Genomic DNA, 19,511 nt, shown 5'->3' with positions numbered 1-19,511 from the left:
GATTTCAGTTTTTCTAAATTTGCCGAGAAGTGTTTAATGGTCAGGAGTGTGGTTGATTTTAGAATATGTGCCATGTACAAATGAGAAGAATGTATATTCTGTTGTTTTGCAGTGGAGAGTTCTGTAGATATATGTTAGGTCCATTTGGTCAAGCATCAAGTTCAGGTCCCGAATATTTTAGTTTTCTGCCTTGATGATCTAATACATCAGTGGGGTGTTAAAGTCTCCCACTATTATTGTAAAGTTATATAAATCTTTTTGACAGTCTCTAAGAATTTATTAATCTGGGTGCTCCTATGTTGGGTAAATATATATGTAAGATAGTTAAGAATTTTCTTGAATTGAATCCTTTATTGTCATGTAATGCCCTCCTTTGTCTTTACTGATCTTTGTTGGTTTAAAGTCTGTTTTGTCTGAAATTAGAGTAGCAACTCCTGCTTTTTTCTGTTTTCCATTTGCTTGGTTGATTGTTCTTCATCCCTTTTCTTTGAGCCTATGGGTGTTACTGCATGTGAGGTGGGTCGCTTAAAGATAGAATACAGTTGGGTCTTGCTTCTTTAATGCAACTTGCCACTGTATGCCTTTTAATTGGGGCATTTAGCCCTTTTACATTCAAGGTTAACACTGATACGTGCCCATTTGATCCTGTGATCATGTTGTTAGCTGGTTATTACACACACTTGATTGTGTAGTTGCTATAAAGTGTCAATGGTCTAAGTAACTAATTGTGTTTTTGTGGTGGCTGGTAATATTCTTTTGTTTCCATGTTTAGAAAAATATGAAACCCTTCGGCCAGGCGCCTGTAATCCTACCACTTTGGGAGGCTGAGGTGGGCGGGTCACTTGAGGTCAAGAGTTCAAGCCCAGGAGTTCAAGACCACCCTGGCCAACAGTGTAAAACCTTGTCTCCACTGGATCATGCCACTGCATCCAGCCTGGGCAACAGAGTGAGACCCCGTCTCAAAAAAAAAAGAAAAGAAAAAGAAAAATATGGAACCCTTCGTGAATCTGTGTCATCCTTGTACTGAGGCCTTGCTAATCTCTGTATCTTTCCAATTGTAGGGTATCTACTACCAAAGCAGGCACTTGAATATTTTAATCCAGATTATATGAGGAAAAAAAGTTGGAATTTCTAATATTTAAACCTAGTTGGCTCTAGTTTAAAGATATAAATATGTACCTCACTTAAACATCATGTAAATAAAATCTAATTTAAGCACAAATCCCTATTTGGCAATGATGAACTTGGTTTTAGCATTATATTATCTGCCAAATTCTTTTACATTAAAAAAACACTCCTAAATACAAAGAATACCTAGTAAGTGAAAGAAAATAAAATATCCTAACCAGGCTATTTTACAAAGATATCAGTTAAAATAAAGAAAAAGCATATACTTACTTATGGGCTCTGAATGTATAGATAGGTTCTACATCAAGAGAAGTGCTCCTAAATCAGAGAGAGATGACTTTACCATTCTAAGTGTCAGTAAACAGTATAATTAAACATATGTCATAAAATTGCCTTTAAAAATACAAACATTATGGGAATATACCATTCTCAACTACACGATATGTAAGAAAGCTTACTTAACACCAATTATACTTTCATGGCATCAAGAAACAAGATTCTTGTTTAGTAATAATATCATGTTACAGTATTTTTAGCCCTGTCATAATCTATTTGACTAAAGGGAAAGACAGCTTCATTCAAGAGAAAAAGCATGAGCTTTGAAGAGATAAATTTCTGAACTCAATTTCCAGTTCTGTCACTAATTGGCTAACTTTAAGCAAATTATTTAATCTTTCTGAACTTCAGATTACTCCGTTTAAAACAAAACAGAAAAATGGGAATAACACCAAATAATCACAGGATTAAATAGGATTCTACAATTTAAAAAACACCCCAGGACACAATCATGCACATAGTAGGATATCAGCAAATGGTACTTTTATTTCCTTGCCTTTCCAATAAGGATAATATGTCTATCCTTCATACTGAAGAGACTGTCCAAATTATCAGTTTATTCATTACTCAGAACACCATTATTATAGGTACACTATACCCTAATACTGGCTATGACTTTGATGGAAACTGGATTTAAAGTCACGTACTTACCGTTTTCTACACTGTATCGCAGTTATGCATAGACATGTTATCTCACAATGTATAACCAGTAAACTATTTTTCTCTTCTGAAAACACCTAATCTATGTGAAAGTCCATCTGGTTTTAGCAATATCTGGTTGAGCTATCTGAAGCAGACTGATAAATCAAGTATTTCATCTACCCTATGTATGACACAGCATGAATGACACTGATCTCTCTTAAGCCAGGCAATAGATTTCCTCCATTGGTAGTAAAATTTTTGTAACCTCCTCTATTTGATGTTCAGTGATGACTCTTATAATAACAAAGTGCCTAATACTGCAAAAGGGTCTTTGCTGGCAGATGCTGGTTCTTTTTTTTTTTTTTTTTGACATGTGACCCAAAGGAGTGGAGCTCCGATAAGGACCCAAGCAAGTAGAACCAGATTTAGCTTTGTGACTTTTAAAGGGTTTATACTAACTCATGTCTATCCATGCTTAGACAGCAACTAAAGGGCCAAGGTGAGCACTAGCAGTCATGTTAGCCTCTGAGTCTAGACATATTGGTGGGTATGGAAAGTACCTAAAGTCTCAAGGCCAAAAGACAAGACCAAGACCCTCCACCCATCCCAGTGAGGCTTTTCTCTGCTCCATCCCATAAGTCTAAATCTAGTAAACAATGGGGCAAGGTGGAGGTGGAGATTTGATTATTTTAAAGATGCATATACCTGTTTACAACAACAGTCCAAACCTTCAGTATAGATAAGGGGCTCCCCAAATATAGCAGCCATTTAAAAATACTGTTATGTATAAAGACTGTAATCAGTATTCACAAACCCTGGTGAAACCAACAGATAATACCATATCTTCCTAAGCATCAGTTTTCTAACCTAGCATTAGGTTGTATAAATGGAAAAACACAATAAATTACATGACATGGAAGAAAGAACTAGAAGAAATGTTTGGGAAATTTAACAGAAATCATAAAATATGTAGTTTTCTGCTGAAAATGTTACTTAAAATATTCAAATAATGTTAAAGTAGAATATTCTCACTTTTTGGCTGGGGCTGTTTTCTGTAAATTCCACATTTTTAATGTGTGATCCTCTGATGCTGTTATCAAAACAGGCTCAATGGGATGGAAAGCAAGGGCTCGGATGCCATCAAAGTGACTTCTCAAGGTAAACTTAGGGTTCCATGTCTTCCTCAATGCATCTTTATTGTTTGCTATCTATTAAAGAAACAAAACAAAGATATCTACACACTTAGTTAAGGATAGGGGAAAAAACTTGCATTTCAACATTAATTCTTGCTGATTTGTCAATAAACGATCACTTTGCAATTTTTAAAACAATATAATTTTTATATGTAAATAACCAAACCACGAAGCAAAATTAGCAATAACCCAACACTAGTTTTCTTTGAAGAAATATGAAAGGTGTATTACAAAAACAATTAACATAATTCAATATAAAAAGTGAATCAAATTATATAAAATAGATCTTACTAGGATGATAAATAATACCAAGTAATTCAACACAAATTATAGTATACAAGTATAATTTTGGGTAAGAGTTGAAAAACTAAGTTATCTTTAAACCTGCTAACATTTTAAAATATCATACTTTTGAGATCTTAAATACTTTCTAATAGCTAAATTTTCTTCATCAAACTGGAGGCAAAGTTTATAAACTGGAAACATAAAATGTTAAAAATCGAAGAGATAACACAAAGAATGCGTTCTACTGGTAAAACACACATGTTCTTTCCCTCCATGGTAACTCAATCTCAAAAATGAAAAAAAAAAAAAGCACTATTTTTTCATTCCAATTACATAACAGAAAAGCTAAAGAGGTAGATTATATTTGATTTTACACTAGCACCACAGGGTATGAATTCTTCACACTCCAAGGCTAGCAATCAGACTAAGTTTAAATAAGGGTAGCAAAAGTACAATCATGTGCCACATAAATACATTTTGGTCAACGATGGACCACATATATGATGCTGGTCCCATAAAATTATAACGAAGCTGAAAAATTCCTATAGTAACATCATAGCTGTTTTAATGTTGTAGCACAATACATTACTCACATGTTTGTGGTGATGCTGGTGTAAACAAACCTATTTGTGCTGCCAGTGGTATTAAAGTCTAGCACATATAATTATGTACAGAACACAATACTGGATAATGATGATAAACTGCTGTTACTGGTTTATGTTCTTTATTATAATTTTTATTCTACAGTATATTCCTTCTACTTATTTTTTAAAAGTTAACTGTAAAACAGCTTTAGACAGGTTAGAAGGCACTGTTATCACAAAAGATGACAGCTCCATGACTGTGACTGCCCCTGAAGACCTTCTAGTGGGACAAGATGTGGAGGTAGAAGAGAGTGATACTGATGATCCTGACCCTGTATAGGCCTAGGTTAATATGCGTATGTGTATTCATTCTTAACAAAAAAGTTAAAAAGTAAAACAAACATTAAAAATTTTAAAAATAGGAAAAAGCTTATAGAGTAAGGATATAAAGGAAGAGAATATTTTTCTTCAGCTATACAATGTGTTTGTGCTTTAAGCTGTGTCAAAATGTTTTTAAAAATTCAGTTTATAAAGATTATAGTAAGCAAAGTCTAATTTATTACTGAAGAAAATTTTTTATATATAATTTAGCACAGCTTAGGTGTACAGTGTTTACAAAGTCAATAGTAGTGTACAGTAATGTCCTAGACCTTCACATTCACTCATCACTCACTCACTGACTCATTCAGAGCAACTTTCAGTCCTGCAAGCTCCATTCGTGATAAGTGTCCTATACAGGTGTACCATTTTAAAATCTTTTACACTGTATTTTTACTGGACCTTTTCTATGTTTAGACATGTTTAGATACTTACCATTGTGTTACAGTTGCCTACAGTACAGTAACATGCTGTATAGATTTGTAAAGCCTATACCATTTAGGCTTGTAAGTACACTCTATGATGTTTGCACAACAATGAAATCACCTAATGAACCCATTTCTCAGAATGTATCCCTATCATTAAGCAATGTATGACTGTATTGGTTAAAGACTGGAGAAATACTACTTATTTACAAAAGACAAAAATACACCAATACTAACAACAGCTGTTATTTTGGGCATTATTCATTATTTTGACCATTACTGAAAATACTTTATATGCATTAACTCACTTAGTCCTCAAAATACCTCTATGAAGAAGGAAGCAACAGTATCTCTACTTTACAGACTAGACACATCAGGAAAAGAAAAGTTAAGTGACTTGCCCAAAGAACCCTGCTAGTAAGTGGAGGGGCCTGGATTCAAACCCAAGCAGTCTGAATTTAGAAGTTACCCTCAATAAAACAACTGCAGAAAAAAAAATGGATAGAACATGTCAAATTAGGATAATAAGAGAACATAAAATACATCATCCAAGGAACTACTGTAACTACTGGGGCTGGTTATTCTGGAAGAAGAAAAGCTGAGTTGAATCATGTCTGCTCTTTTTAAGCACCTGAAAGGCTTTCATGTGAAAGAGCAATCAAATTCCTTCTGAACGTCTTAATGCGGTAGGCAGCCACTAAGATGGCCCCAATCAGCCCCAGTTCCTTATAGGTAAACCTTATACAGTTTCCTCCCCCATTATGGGGTTGGTCTCTTCACCAATAGAATATAGCAGAAGTGATAACAAGTTGTAACATCTTCCATCTTGGGTATTCTTGCTCTCTCTCTTTTCACATGCACTCACACTGGGGGAAGCCAGCTGCCATGCTGAAAAGCCCATGGAGAGACCTATGTGGTAAGGAACTAAAGTCTCCACCAATAGACAGCAAAGAACCAAGGCCTCTCAACAACCACAGGAAGAGCTTGAAAGCAGATCCACCCTACAAGTCAAGTCTTCAGGTGATACAGCAGCTCTGGCCAACATCTTGATTGCAACTACATTGGAGACCCTAAGACAGAATCACCTGGCTAAACTGCTTCTGTATTCCTGACCCACAGAAACTATGAAGATAATAAATGTTTTTTGTTTTAAGCCGCTAAGTTTTGGCATAATTTGTTACACAGCCATAGGTTACTGGTATTATTATGAAACCAGGAACTACTTTTGGAAACCAAGTGACAGACCTAACACCAAGTTTTCTAACAATTAAAAGCTATGAAAAAAGAATGAGCTTTATCTGGAGAGAGGACTAAGTTCCATTACATACTGGATAAACTCTTTGTGGGGATAGAATAGAGGGAACAAAAGTATCTAATGGGAACTTCTGCTTCTAGCCATGACAAATCAGGAAATTTGGACCACCTCTGCACTAAGGACAGGTAGAAAAGCAGAATTAAACATAAAAAAAACAGACAAAAAATATTGAAGAAAAACCAGGCCAAAATCCAGAGAACAGAGGCCTAAAAGGTGAGCCCAATATTTGGGCTGTTTTCCCCCAGATGCTGTTTACTGATTCCAGAGGGGATGGCTGAGAAGCCGAGCAGTTTTTCTGACAGATTTGAAGTGTCATGGGGATACAAACTGATGAACCTGCCACGACAGTGGGGCTCAGTAAGTCACTTTGCTTTGGGTTATGATTTCAAAGGGTGGCATCCTACACATAAGGGTAAACTAGAAAAAGCCAAGCTTGCAGGGACTGTAAAAATTTAAAATGGAATAAAGCGATCCCAGATCCCAGAGGCAGAGGCTGCATACATCTGAGAAAAGCAATTTAAATTATAACATTTGGTCTGAAGTTATTTCTACAAACAACTTTTCAAATAACAGTTTCTTGAAAATAAAAATAATCATGTACATAAGGATGTAAGACAATATAAATGAAAATGAGCAGAAACAACACATAACAGTAAAAGAACTACAGACTTTCCAATTCAACTTTAAAATAATCATGCTTTAGCTGGGTGTACTGGTGAACATCTGTAGTCCCAGGTACTCAAGAGGCTGAGATGGGAGGAGAGCCTGAGCCCAGAAGGCAGAAGTTGCAGTGAGTCAAGATTATGCCATTGCACACCAGCCTGGGTAAGAGAGTAAGATTCTGTCTCAAAAAAATTAATAATAATAATAATGTTGATTGTGTTCAAGAAGATAAAAGACAAGATTGAAAATTTTGGAAGAAATCTGTAAACAATCTAAAAAAAAGAATTCAGCCAGGCGCGGTGGCTCACACCTGTAATCCCAGCACTTTGGGAGGCTGAGGTGCGTGGATGATGAGGTCAGGAGATTGAGACCATCCTGACCAACACGGTGAAACCCTGTCTCTACTAAGAATACAAAAATTAGCTGGGCATGGTGGCATGTGCCTGTAATCTCAGCTACCCAGGAGGCTGAGGCAGGAGAATTGCTTGAACCTGGGAGGCAGAGGTTGCAGTGAGCCAAGATTACGCCACTGCACTCCAGCCTGGTGACAAAGCGAGACTCAGCCTCAAAAAAAAAAAAAATTCAAGAAGCAAAAACCAGCCAGATGCTGTGGCTCACACCTATAATCCCAGCACTCTGGGAGGCCGAGGTGGGTGGATCACAAGGTCAGGAGATCAAGACCATCCTGGCTAACACGGTGAAAACCCTATCTCTACTAAAAATACAAAAAAAAAAAAAATTAGCTGGGCGTGGTGGCGGACACCTGCAGTCCCAGCTACATGGAAGGCTGAGGCAGGAGAAGGGCGTGAACTCGGGAGGCAGAGCTTGCAGTCAGCTAAGATCGCGCCACTGCACTACAGCCTGGGCGACAAAGCAAAACTCTGTCTCATAAAAAAAAAAATGCAAAAACTGTAAGACCTCAACAGACGGGCTTAACTACTGACTACAGATTACTGAAGAGACAATTAGTGAACTGAAAGATGAATCATAAAAAAAATAAAGAAAGGGAATAGGAGACAGAGGTCACAGGAAGAAGAGGAAGAAGGTATAACACACATATAACTATGTTCCAAAAAGAGAAGAGAAAGAGAGAGGTGCAAGAGTGGTACTCGAAGAGAAATGGCTGAGAACTTCACAAAAGTGATGAAAATATATCAAGCCATAAAGATTTAAGAACTTCAAGAAACTTAAATAAAAAGGAAAACAAACCTTGGCTAAAAAAAAAAGACACAGATAATAATAGTGAAAAAAATCAGACTACCATTAAATGACCAACAACAGAAATGATAGTTACCTTAGCAGAAAACATAAAAACAAAGACAGTAAAATACTATGTTTAGAGTAAAAAAACCAAACAAACAAACAAAAAAAAAACACCTCTGCCAACTAGAATTCAATACGCAATAACAGTTGACCCACTCAGGCTAAACAAAGATATTTCAGAAAACAAGACACAGAGAGAACTGGATACCAACAGACCTTCACTAAAGAGAAATACTAAATGTTCTCAGGTGAAAAGAAAGTGATCCCAGATGGACAGTCAGACATGCAGAAAATAATTTTAAAAAGCAAAATGTGTAAAGGATAATGTAAAATGTAAAATAAATAATCCTAACTGAATATAGAGTGTACAAAACAATAATTTTCTTTTAGAAGATAAACATATTCAGAAATGTGTAACAAGAATGACATATAAGTAGGGTGGGAATTAAGAATTAAAAGCATTATAAGGTCTTTGCATAGAAAATTTTGATAAAGATGTATGTGATACTCTCTAGGGTACCCACTGAAGAGTAGCAAAAGAGTGTAGAAATTCCAAGTAGTACAAAGGTGGAAGGTTGAATAAAAAATAATCTACCCCAGCCAGGCACGAAGGCTCATGCCTGTAATCCCAGCACTCTGTGAGGCTGAGGTGGGCAGATTGCTTGAGCCCAGCAGTTCAAGACTAGCCTGGGCAGTATAGCAAGATCCCGTCTATACAAAAAATTAAAAAGCCAGGCATGGTGGTGCACACCTATGGTCCCAGCTACTTGGGAGGCTGAGGTGGGAGGATGGCTTAAGCCTAGAAGGTCAAGGCTACAGTGAGCTGTGATCACACTACTGCATTCCATCCTGGGCAGCAGAGTGAGACTCTGCCTCAAAAAAAAAAAAAAAAAAAAAAAAAGAAAGATTGAATGCTCCAATTAAAAGACAAAGGTTATCAAAAATTACCAAAAAAAAGCAAAAATCAACTTAACAGTGTTTTAAAAAGACAAACGTGAAATATAAGGCAACAAAAACATTGGAAATAGAAATGATTTTTTTTTTTTTTTTGAGAGGGAGTCTCGCTCTATCGCCCAGGCTGGAGTGCGGTGGCGCAATCTCGGCTCACTGCAAACTCTGCCTCCCGGGTTCACGCCATTGTCCTGCCTCAGCCTTATGAGTAGCTGGGACTACAGGCACCCGCCACAATGCCCGGCTAATTTTTTTGTATTTTTAGTAGAGACAGGGTTTCACTGTGTTAGCCAGGATGGTCTCGATCTCTTGACCTCGTGATCTGCCCGCCTCGGCCTCCCAAAGTGCTGGGATTACAGGCGTGAGCCACTGCGCCTGGCTTACAAATGAATTTTTTTAAATCTTTATCAGGTCAGGCATGGTGGTTCACACCTGTAATCCCAGCATTTAGGGGGAGGCTGAGGCAGGTGAACTGCTTGAGCTTAGGAGTTTGAGACCAGTCTGAGCAATATGGCGAAAGCCTGTCTCTACCAAAAATAAAGGAAAGTACCTGGGTGTGATGGTGCATGCCTATGGTCCCAGCTACTTGGGAGGCTGAGATGGGAGGATCATTTGAGCCCGGTGGGGCGGAGGGTGCAGTGAGCTGAGATCAAGCCACTGCACTCCAGCCTGGGTGACCGAGTGAGATCCTGCCTTAAAGAAAAAAAATTTTTTTTTTTGTAAATCTGTATCATATTTGTGGAGAATGGAGTGCAAGGAGTCCATTTAGATTAGATGGTTATTGTAGTAGCTCTGGCTAAGAAAAAAATGGACCAGGATAGAAAATGAAAAGTAGTATATGGATTTCAACTGTTTTTGGAGGTAGAACCCAAAAGACTCACTAATGGGCTTAGCAAAGAGGTTGGGAGTTTTTTTATCTGTATGAAGAGGAGTGGGTGGTAAGCATTATTCTTTGGAGTGCTTCTTTACCATACCTATGGTTTACTTAGGCATCCATCCTACATCCCTGCATGGTACATGTGCTGCAAGAGATACATTGTGTTTTCCAACAGAGATCATAAACTATCAAAGTGAGAGGAATTTAATGAAATAAGGCAGGTTATAAATACTTCACCTATGACATAAGCAACTATTTTTCTAATAAATTATTTATTGTGATGAGCAATTATAAACTTTTTTTTTTTTTTTTTTTGAGGCGGAGTCTTGCTCTGTCGCCCAGGCTGGAGTACAGTGGCGAGATCTTGGCTCACTGCAAGCTCCACCTCCCGGGTTCACGCCATTCTCCTGCCTCAGCCTCCCGAGTAGCTGGGACTACAGGCGCCTGCCACCACGCCTGGCTAATTTTTTTGTATTTTTAATACAGACGGGTTTTCACCGTGTGAGCCAGGATGGTCCCGATCTCCTGACCTTGTGATCCACCTGCCTTGGCCTCCCAAAGTGCTGGGATTACAGGGATGAGCCACTGTGCCCAGCCCTATAAACACATTTATAAAACAATTATGTTTGGAATTAAGTAAATGTATACCCAAAGGTACAAAGATTTCAATTTTGGTCCAAATCTCTGATGGGTCAGCCTTAACATCTGGAAAGCACACTGTATACATCCATGCCTACTAATAATTAAAATCTCTTCTCAACAGGATATTGACTAGTGTACTAAAGAAGCAAGGCAAATATTGTTTAGGTAGGCATGAATTACAACTAATTGCTGGTGCCCTAAAAAAGAAAACAAAATCCAAATTTGGTAATGGAAAAAGGAATTCTTTCCCCTATCAAAAACCAATAAACAAATCATACTAAATTATGGATTTAGGTAAAGCCCAAAATTTTAATCTCTAGGTTATGGAAAAATGTTAGTTTTTCTTTACGTATCTTTCAAAGTTTGCAATGAAAACTGAACCAAGTTCTACACTTGTAAAGAAGTTTTACCATTGCCTTCATTTTCTATAAAATCAACTTTTTATTTTATTTTACTTTTTTGAGACGGAGTCTCACTCTGTTGCACAGGCTGGAGTGCAGTGGTGCGATGTTGGCTCACTGCAACCTCTGCCTCCCGGGCTCAAGCAATTCTCCTGCCTTAGCCTCCCGAGTAGCTGGGATTATAGGCACCTGCCGCCATGCCTGGCCAATTTTTTGTATTTTCTGTGAGACAGCGTTTCTCAATGTTGGCCAGGCTGGTTTTGAACTCCTGACCTCAAGTGATCCGCCCACCTCGGCCTCCCAAAGTGCTGGATTACAGGCGTGAGCCACCGCACCCAGCCCCAGGTTTTGTTTTTAAAAACCAAGTAAACACAACAAAAACAAAACTACTACTTACATCATAAGTTAGTGAGTCTGCTTCATTGGCCACCGTAAGGCCTGCTAGTTCTCCAAGTCCCAGTTCACTTTCAAGGGCTTCATCTGCTCCCATGATGAATGACTTTCCAGAAGAAGGAGGAAATGTCAATGCTTCCACTGAAGAGGGAAGACAAAGGAAACATTAAAAAATCTCTAAGGAGCCAACATTTAGTCTCATTTGCTTGCATCAAATTTCTTATAAGTGCACGTATATACTTAATTGTTTTTAAATGCTTTTAAACACAATAAAATTCAGTGAGCAGAAAATCCTAAATAATTTATTGCTTTTTCCATATCTTAACCACAGGTAAAGGCATCAACTAATTAGAAAAGTAAAACATGAAACAGATCTAAGAATCCACTGTCCTTTCCTTTTCACTATATAGAAAAATAATGACTATAGGAAAGTAAGTTTTCCTCATTTGATATTTCATGTTAATTACCTAAACAATTTCTATTAATTACTAAATATATGTACAAGTGCTGGTCTCATTCAAAATATAATTCATTAATTTTATAACCTAGAAGAATATAGAAAATTTCAAATGAAAATGGGTCAAACTCTTAAATGTGCCTATTTATGTGACAAAATCTATATGTGGCGTTATAAGTCAGGATTACCTCTGCCGGGCAGAAGAGGGGTAGTGATTAAAGAAAGGAAGCAACAACAGGACTTCCAGGGCCCTGGTAATGTTCTACTTGTTGACCTAAGGGGTGGTGACGTGGGAGGGTAATAATTCTATCTTGATGACAATTCACTGAGCTGTACCCTTATGATATCAGCACTCTTCTGTAGGTATATATTATAGTTCATCTAAAAATTTTTTTATTTTTTCTTTTTTTTTATGTTTTTTTCTGAGACAGAGTCTCGTTCTGTCACCCAGGCTGGAGTGCAGTGGTGACATCTTGGCTCACTGCAACCTCCACCTCCTGGGTTCAAGAAATTCTCCTGCCTCAGCCTCCCGAGTAGCTGGGATTACAGGTGCGTGCCACCACATCTGGTTAATTTTTGTATTTTTATTAGAGACGGGGTTTCACCATGTTGGCCAGGCTGGTCGTGAACTCCTGACCTCAAGTGATCCACCTGATTTGGCCTCCCAAAGTGCTGGGATTATAGGCATGAGCCACTGCACCCGGTAAAGAAAATTTTTTATTTGTTTATTTGTTTTTTTGTTTTTTAGATGGAGTCATGCTCTATGGCCCAGGCTGGAGTGCACTGGCATGATCTCAGCTTACTGCAACCTCCGCCTCCTGGGTTCAAGCAATTCTCCTGCCTCAGCCTCCCAAGTAGCTGGGATTACAGGCGCCTGCCACCATGCCTGGCTAATTTTTGTATTTTTAGTAGAGACGGGGTTTCCCCATGTTGACCAGGCTGATCTCAAATTCTGATCTCAGGTGATCCAGCCGCCTTGGCCTCCCAAAGTGCTGGGGATACAGGCGTGAGCCACCGCGCCCAGCGAGAAAATTTTTTAAAGTGTCCATTTGAACACTTTCATTAGCTGTGAACTGTGCTTCAAAGATGTCAGTTTTACTTTGTGAATAACCTGAAATATCCTATTTTGTAACATTTTGAACATAACAATCCAATTCCTTCAACAACATCATAGAAAAATCAGTTAAAAGCAAAATGTCTAATTAAAATAATGATTTTATTTAATTTGGTCAATAACAAAATGTCACTCTTTATAAATGCAATTTGTTCTGACAAACGTCAGAGATAGTCTTTGAGTAGTTTCCTACAGATGGTTACATATGACAAACATTTGTGAGTCAATAAGATGAATTTAGTAGTTCAAACCCTAGCTGCTAAAGGGGTAAATTAATTTTCTTAAAAGAAACAAGTCAACTGTATTGACTAGTGCATGTACAAGACATTTTTCAGTTTTATATTCAATCATGTCTAATAATAAATACTCATTGAATAAATGAAAGAATTGGCCAGGCTCGGAGGCTCATGCCTGTAATCTTAGTGTTTTGGGATACCAAGGTGAGAGGACCCTTTGGGGCCAGGTGTCTGAGACCAGCCTGGGCGACAGGGCAAGACCCCTATCTCTTAAAAAAAAAAAAAATCTGAGACAGGGATCTCACTCTGTCACCCAGGCTGGAGTGCAGTGGTGTGATCTCAGCTCACTGCAACGTACACCTCCCAGGTTCAAGCAAATTCTCCTGTCTCAGCCTCCCAAGTAGCTGAGATTACAGGCACCTGCCATCATGCCTGGCTAATTTTTGTATTTTTAGTTGAGATGGGGTTTTGCCACGTTGGCCAGGCTGGTCTCAAACTCCTGACCTCAAGCGATCTCCCTGCCTTGGCCTCCCAAAGTGTTGGGATTACAGGCGTGAGCCATCATGCCCGGCCTCTACAAAACTTTTTTTAACAATTAACCAAGCATGGTGGTGCATGCCTCTAGTCCTAGCTAACTGGAAGGCTTGAGGCAGGAGGATCTCTTGAGCCCAGGAGTTTGAGGCTACAGTGAGCTATGACTGTACCACTGCACTCCAACTTAGGCAACAGAGCAAGACCATGTCTTTAAAAAAAATTTAAAAATAGTTACTTGCTTTTAAAAACAGTAGTGACAAACTCTTAAAATCCTCATCAGAGCAAAAGAGAGCATAAATTAAGACATTATCAAACTACCATACAATACAGTAGCAAAAATAAACATAGGTTTTACCCAAAATACCATATATCATCCGAGAAGTTCAAACAACTCTAAACATTTACTAATGAAGAATAGGAATTGTTTAAGTTACAACAGCAATTTTCAGGTCAAAAATATCAGTTGAATGACTCATGTGAGACTATGATGGTAGGTCTTCAGCCAGGTGTTTTTTGTTTGATTTGTTCCCATTTCTAACATTTCCAGATAACTTTGTTCAGGTGTAAAAGACTAAGATACCTAGGATAGATCATATACATTATGTAAGTTAACTCTAACTACTGCTCTACAAATGGCCAAGTAAAACCTGAAAACAAAGCAGGTAACAACTCCTTCCTTACATACCAGTGGACAGCCAGGACACTCCAGGACTGAAGAGGCAGAGCAATAATAAGCATCACTGTTACCTGATTGTTCCTAAGGAGCCTTAGAACTTAAGACTATAGGTCACATTTCCATCTGGCAACTAAACCTTCCTAGCCCTAATCAGCTTTTACCAAAAAACAAAACAAAACAAAACTCTGTGCCTTTTAAATGTGACACTGCCTTCTTTTTTTTTTTTTTTTTTTTTAAGACAGAATCTCACTCTGTCACCCAGACTGGAGTGCAGTGGTGTGATGTCAGCTCACTGCAACCTCCGCCTCCTGGGTTCAAGTGATTCTCCTGCCTCAGCCTCCCAAGTAGCTGGGACTACAGGCACACGCTACCATGTCCAGCTAATTTTTGTATTTTTATTTGAGACAGGGTTTTGCCATGTTGGCCAGGCTGGTCTTGAATTTCTGGCCTCAAGTGATCTGCCCACCTCAGCCTCCCAAAGTGCTGGGGATTACAGGCGTGAGCAACTAAACTGCACCCGGCCCTGCCTTCTGAATTATTAAAATAAAAATAAAGTAACAAAATTATAGAGCACGCACAGCATATGAACATTCTTTCTGAAAGTGGACTGAAGACCAAGAAGTATCAGTTATAGACAATTAAATATACAATCTATATCTTAAATGTTTTTTCTATTTCCAAAAAACCTGCACTGAGGGGGAAGGCTTAGGACCACTGCTGCAGATAGTAAGTTAAACAAACATTCAATGCTTGAGTTTTAAAGTTCCTCACTATGTTTTTTATCAAGGACATCTTCTGTGGCTTACACAATGCTTTTGTACATCTGTCATTTAGTAAATAGTATATATCCTACCTTTATTATTAGAATTCTGCATAATTCATGTATGGCCTGAGATGAAATCTGATAAACTTTTTGAATTATGAGAATAAGAGAAAAACTAACTTTTCTCCTTACCTAGACCTGATTTTGGGATAAATGCAACTGATTAGAAGTCTCATACCTATAATGTCAACAGAATGCATCTCCTAGTGATCAACATACCTACTAAGGACCATGACCTCACATCTGTAATTCAAAAGACATCAAATAAATTTTACATCTACAGTGTGATGTGTTGATTCTTTGTATGGGTAATAAATTCCAAGTGCTATAATTGACTCTAACAAATGATTAACCATGTACTGGTCAAAAATTTCACTGAAGAAGTATTCCAATCGTGAAAATCTATATACATCTAAATCATATCAGTTTATGTCTCTCTAAAATGTAATTTATTAAAAAAAAACAAGAAAAAAACATATGATTATGCTGTGGCTTTTTCTCAGGCTGTTGTTGATCAATAAATAATAATTTGAAGAGACAATGCAAATATAGTATTTAAATTCAGGATTTTTTAAATAAGTATTTAAAAATATACATTAATCATAATTACTTTTATGTCATGCTGAATTTTCAGCTAATATAAATATTTGATTGTTTTAAGAGACAGGGTTTCAGTATGTCACCCAGGCTGGAGTGCAGTAGCTATTCACTGACTCAATCATCATGCACTACAGTCTCAAACTCCTGAACTGCGGCTGAGCCCAGTGGCTCATGCCTGTAATCCCAGCACTCTGGGAGGCCGACGCAGTTGGATCACTTGAGCCCAGGAGTTTGAGATCAGCCTGAACAACATGGCAAAACCATGTCTCTACAAAAAGCATACAAAAAGTTATCTGGGCATGGTGGCATGTGCCTATAGTCCTAGCTACTCAGGAGGCTAAGGTGGAAGTATCACCTGAGCCTGAGACGTCAAGGTTGTGGTGAGCTGTGATTGCGCCACTGCACTCTAACCTGAGTGACAGAGTGACAGCCTGTCTCCAAAAACAAACAAACAAAAAACAAAACAAACCTCCTGGGCTCAAGTGTCCTCCCACCTCAGCCTCCCAAGGAACCACCAGGCTCAGCCTAAATATGTACTTTAAAATCAATTTCCACATACAAGCATTTCACACATTTATAAACAGATAAATCAGACCTTGTGTCTAAAAGAAAGAACTGTATTTATATACCATAAGATTACACTGCAAAAGACTAAAAATAACCTAAATATTCAAAAGTTTCTTATCAAGTCTACAATATAATATACAATCTTAAAATTATCATTATGAAAATCATTTGTATGATTTTAAGAACACAAAATAGAATTATTATACATGATGTAGAATAATGCATATTTTTATATAGGTATATTCTATACATGTATAAAAAGTATATACATGTGAGGCCAGGCATGGTGGCTCACGCCTGTAATCCCAGCACTTTGGGAGCCCAAGATGGGCAGATCGCTTGAGGTCAGGAATTCGAGGCCAGCCTGGCCAACATGGCAAAACCCCATCTCTACTAAAAATACAAAAAAATTAGCTAGGCTTGGTGGCAGGTGCCTGTAATCTCAGCTACTCAGGAGGCTAAGGCAAGAGACTCACTTGAACCTGGGAGGTGGAGGCTGTAGCGAGCCAAGGTCATGCCACTGCACTCCAGCCTGGGCGACAGAGCGAGACTCCATCTCAAAAAACAAAAAAAAAAGTATATACATGTGAACCAAGACTGAAAGGGAACAAGTTAAAATAGCAGAATATGTGACTAGACTTTTAGGTGACTTTATCCCCTTTTTCAATTATCATTAATAAATTGCTTAAATATTTATATGAGTTTCAAAGTAAACATTTACTACCAATTTACAGACTGTTAATTTTTCCAATGTTGGAATGGTATATATAGGGCCATGGGCATCAGTGGAGCCAGCGGATATTTTAAACCAGAATTTAGAGTTGGTTTTTAAGTGTATGCACCTTCTCAAGTCTTGAAGATTGAAGTTGGAATCAAACTCCCTTGAATGTAAGAAAGCTTGCATTTGGGGAAAACTATGCAGATCAAACATCTGCAGAATAAAGTTCTCTCTGATAGGAGAGGCCTTTCTAATGAATGAATTTAAAGATATACATCCAAGTGCATTTTGTGCTCCAGAGTATCTTAAATACTTACCTTCATCTGCCCTATTAATTTCATGTTCAGGAAGCCTGGAGCTGCTGGGTCTGGAAGGTGAACCCACAGATGGCTGCAATGAAGGAAGTTCATCAACATCTCTCAAATTAGCAAGCATATCTTGTAGTTTTGACCTATTGGGCCCTAGCCAAAAAAAGGGGGGGTGGGAGGAGACAAAAAAGAGAAAAGAGAATTATCCAACTGCATCAAAATGGTATTATAAGCCTTATTTTCCATCTGTCAATATTTACCTTTAAAAATATTCTACTAGATTAATAAGGATTATTTTCAAGTTTTCAAATTACTGTAAAAGTTTATTTCTTGAAAAGAATTATACTTTTTAAATTAAGCAAATGGGATATCATTATTTACATAAAAAAGAATGCTCGTGTCCAGTTAGACCATGAAAAATAACATTCTTTAACCACTGAATATTGCTCTAAATGCAGCCAGATACAGATTGTGAGCCTACTGTGCACTGAATTAAACAGTAACATCCCTGTTTGTTTAAATTAAGTTGCATTAATTGCCTTACATCCTGAAGCTATGGTACCCGAGGTGAAGTCTCATGCCCTACCGATTACTTACCTAAACTTTGATTCTTCATTCTCCCACATCCCTGTTTTGACTGTTTTATATAGGATAGAGGCTGAAACAGATCTTCAGTAGTTTTTCCTGTTATAAGTTTAATTAAGAATGGGAAAATCTTACCCAAAGTCTGTTATGGTTTGTTCCTATACCAGCAAAGAATACAACTATTTTTAAGCAATTTTAACTAATGCCTAGAAATGTATTTCAAGATGGTATGATTGGAGTACAGGATTTGACTGGAAATATCTCTACTAGACCACATTGAAAAGACTCAAACTTTTCCAATGAGTACTAGTTCAATTAAAAAAAAAAAAATTTATGGTGGTTTATAACTCAATGCTTTATATATCAATTCAAAGCATGGCTTCAGTTCTATTTTTATCCTAAGTCTTTACTTGTTCCTAGATTGCTATTTTATCAAGATAACATGAACTGAAGACATTAAACAAAATGTGCTGAAATGTGTAGTCCCTCTCTCTTCAATGAAAGATGTTAAAATTTCTCCCTTACAGTGTCATTTTTCTTCACCATACTAAAAAAAAACCATGTGCTAGATGTCTGAACACATTTTAGTCCCCCGATTTAAGAAATCCAATTGCTTCTATTAGTAGGAATATTGTTCCAGTCAAATGGTGCAGTTTCAGTTAAATTCCAACTACAGCAATGCCTTGATATTTGACAAGAACTGAATAATCAATGGAAAAGTAGATGGATTGTGCCTAAGTCCTGGTTACCTTTCCAACTAAAGGATCTTTTGTATTTCAAGACATTCATTTTTGTAGCATAATGACCTAAAGAAATATATCAACATTAAGTTAATCTGGAAATTATTTCTCACATATGACATTCAAATTTTCCTCAAAATTTCAGTTTAACTGGTTTTTTGTCATGACTCTCAAAAGCCAAGACAAATCATCTCCCTATGCTTGTTAAGATTAAATTGTCTATCAGTAAGTATATTTGGTGAAAAGGTATGACATGAGCTTATGTTTTAATATTAATCTTTCTCATTCTGATTTAATCTATATTGAGATAGCATTACAACATCATCTCTCATTATGTAATGGTTTAACATCAATAACAGACACTGACTTTTTATCAAATCAAGCTAAACGCTTGTAATTTCTAAAATATTTTAAATAAAGGTTTAAATGCTTTTAAGTAATAAAGTTTAAAAGAATGTCCTAACAGGAATGACTGGTCTTTAATAAGCTTTAGCATCACTACAGAGAGAGAAAAAGAAAAAGCTTACCTTTCCAGTCTTTCGCAACTTTAAAATACATTTCTCACTAAGTTAGATTTTAATCTCACTTTATACTACCTTAACATCTCAAATAATCAAATTCCTATTACCATAAAAGGGAGGCCCATATTGTCAATGAGGGTAGAAACACAAGGAGGT

General features: G+C 37.3%; 1 protein-coding gene and 1 pseudogene across 3 annotated transcripts in view; both read right to left on the bottom strand.

Moving 5' to 3' along the window:
- STRN (striatin) overlaps window positions 1-19,511 on the bottom strand; it is a 120,749-nt gene that overhangs the window by 20,250 nt on the left and 80,988 nt on the right. For 2 of the 3 annotated variants that reach the window (XM_031008129.3, XM_055377716.2), the window contains 4 exons: window positions 17,519-17,662; window positions 11,481-11,617; window positions 3,139-3,314; window positions 1,399-1,446 (listed from right to left, as the gene is read on the bottom strand). In XM_031008129.3, the coding sequence (XP_030863989.1) occupies window positions 1,399-1,446; window positions 3,139-3,314; window positions 11,481-11,617; window positions 17,519-17,662 (505 nt within the window). Of the gene's footprint in view, window positions 1-1,398; window positions 1,447-3,138; window positions 3,315-11,480; window positions 11,618-17,518; window positions 17,663-18,106; window positions 18,194-19,511 lie in introns of all 3 variants that reach the window. The other variant, XM_031008128.3, reaches the window with a different exon arrangement.
- On the bottom strand, window positions 984-1,081 carry LOC115933591 (uncharacterized; annotated as a pseudogene).

The sequence above is a fragment of the Gorilla gorilla genome, chromosome 12, assembly GCF_029281585.2.
Source record: "Gorilla gorilla gorilla isolate KB3781 chromosome 12, NHGRI_mGorGor1-v2.1_pri, whole genome shotgun sequence".
NCBI lineage: Eukaryota > Metazoa > Chordata > Mammalia > Primates > Hominidae > Gorilla > Gorilla gorilla.
The sequence above is the reverse complement of the archived record's forward strand: the minus strand, read 5'-3'. Positions and strand labels throughout refer to the sequence as shown.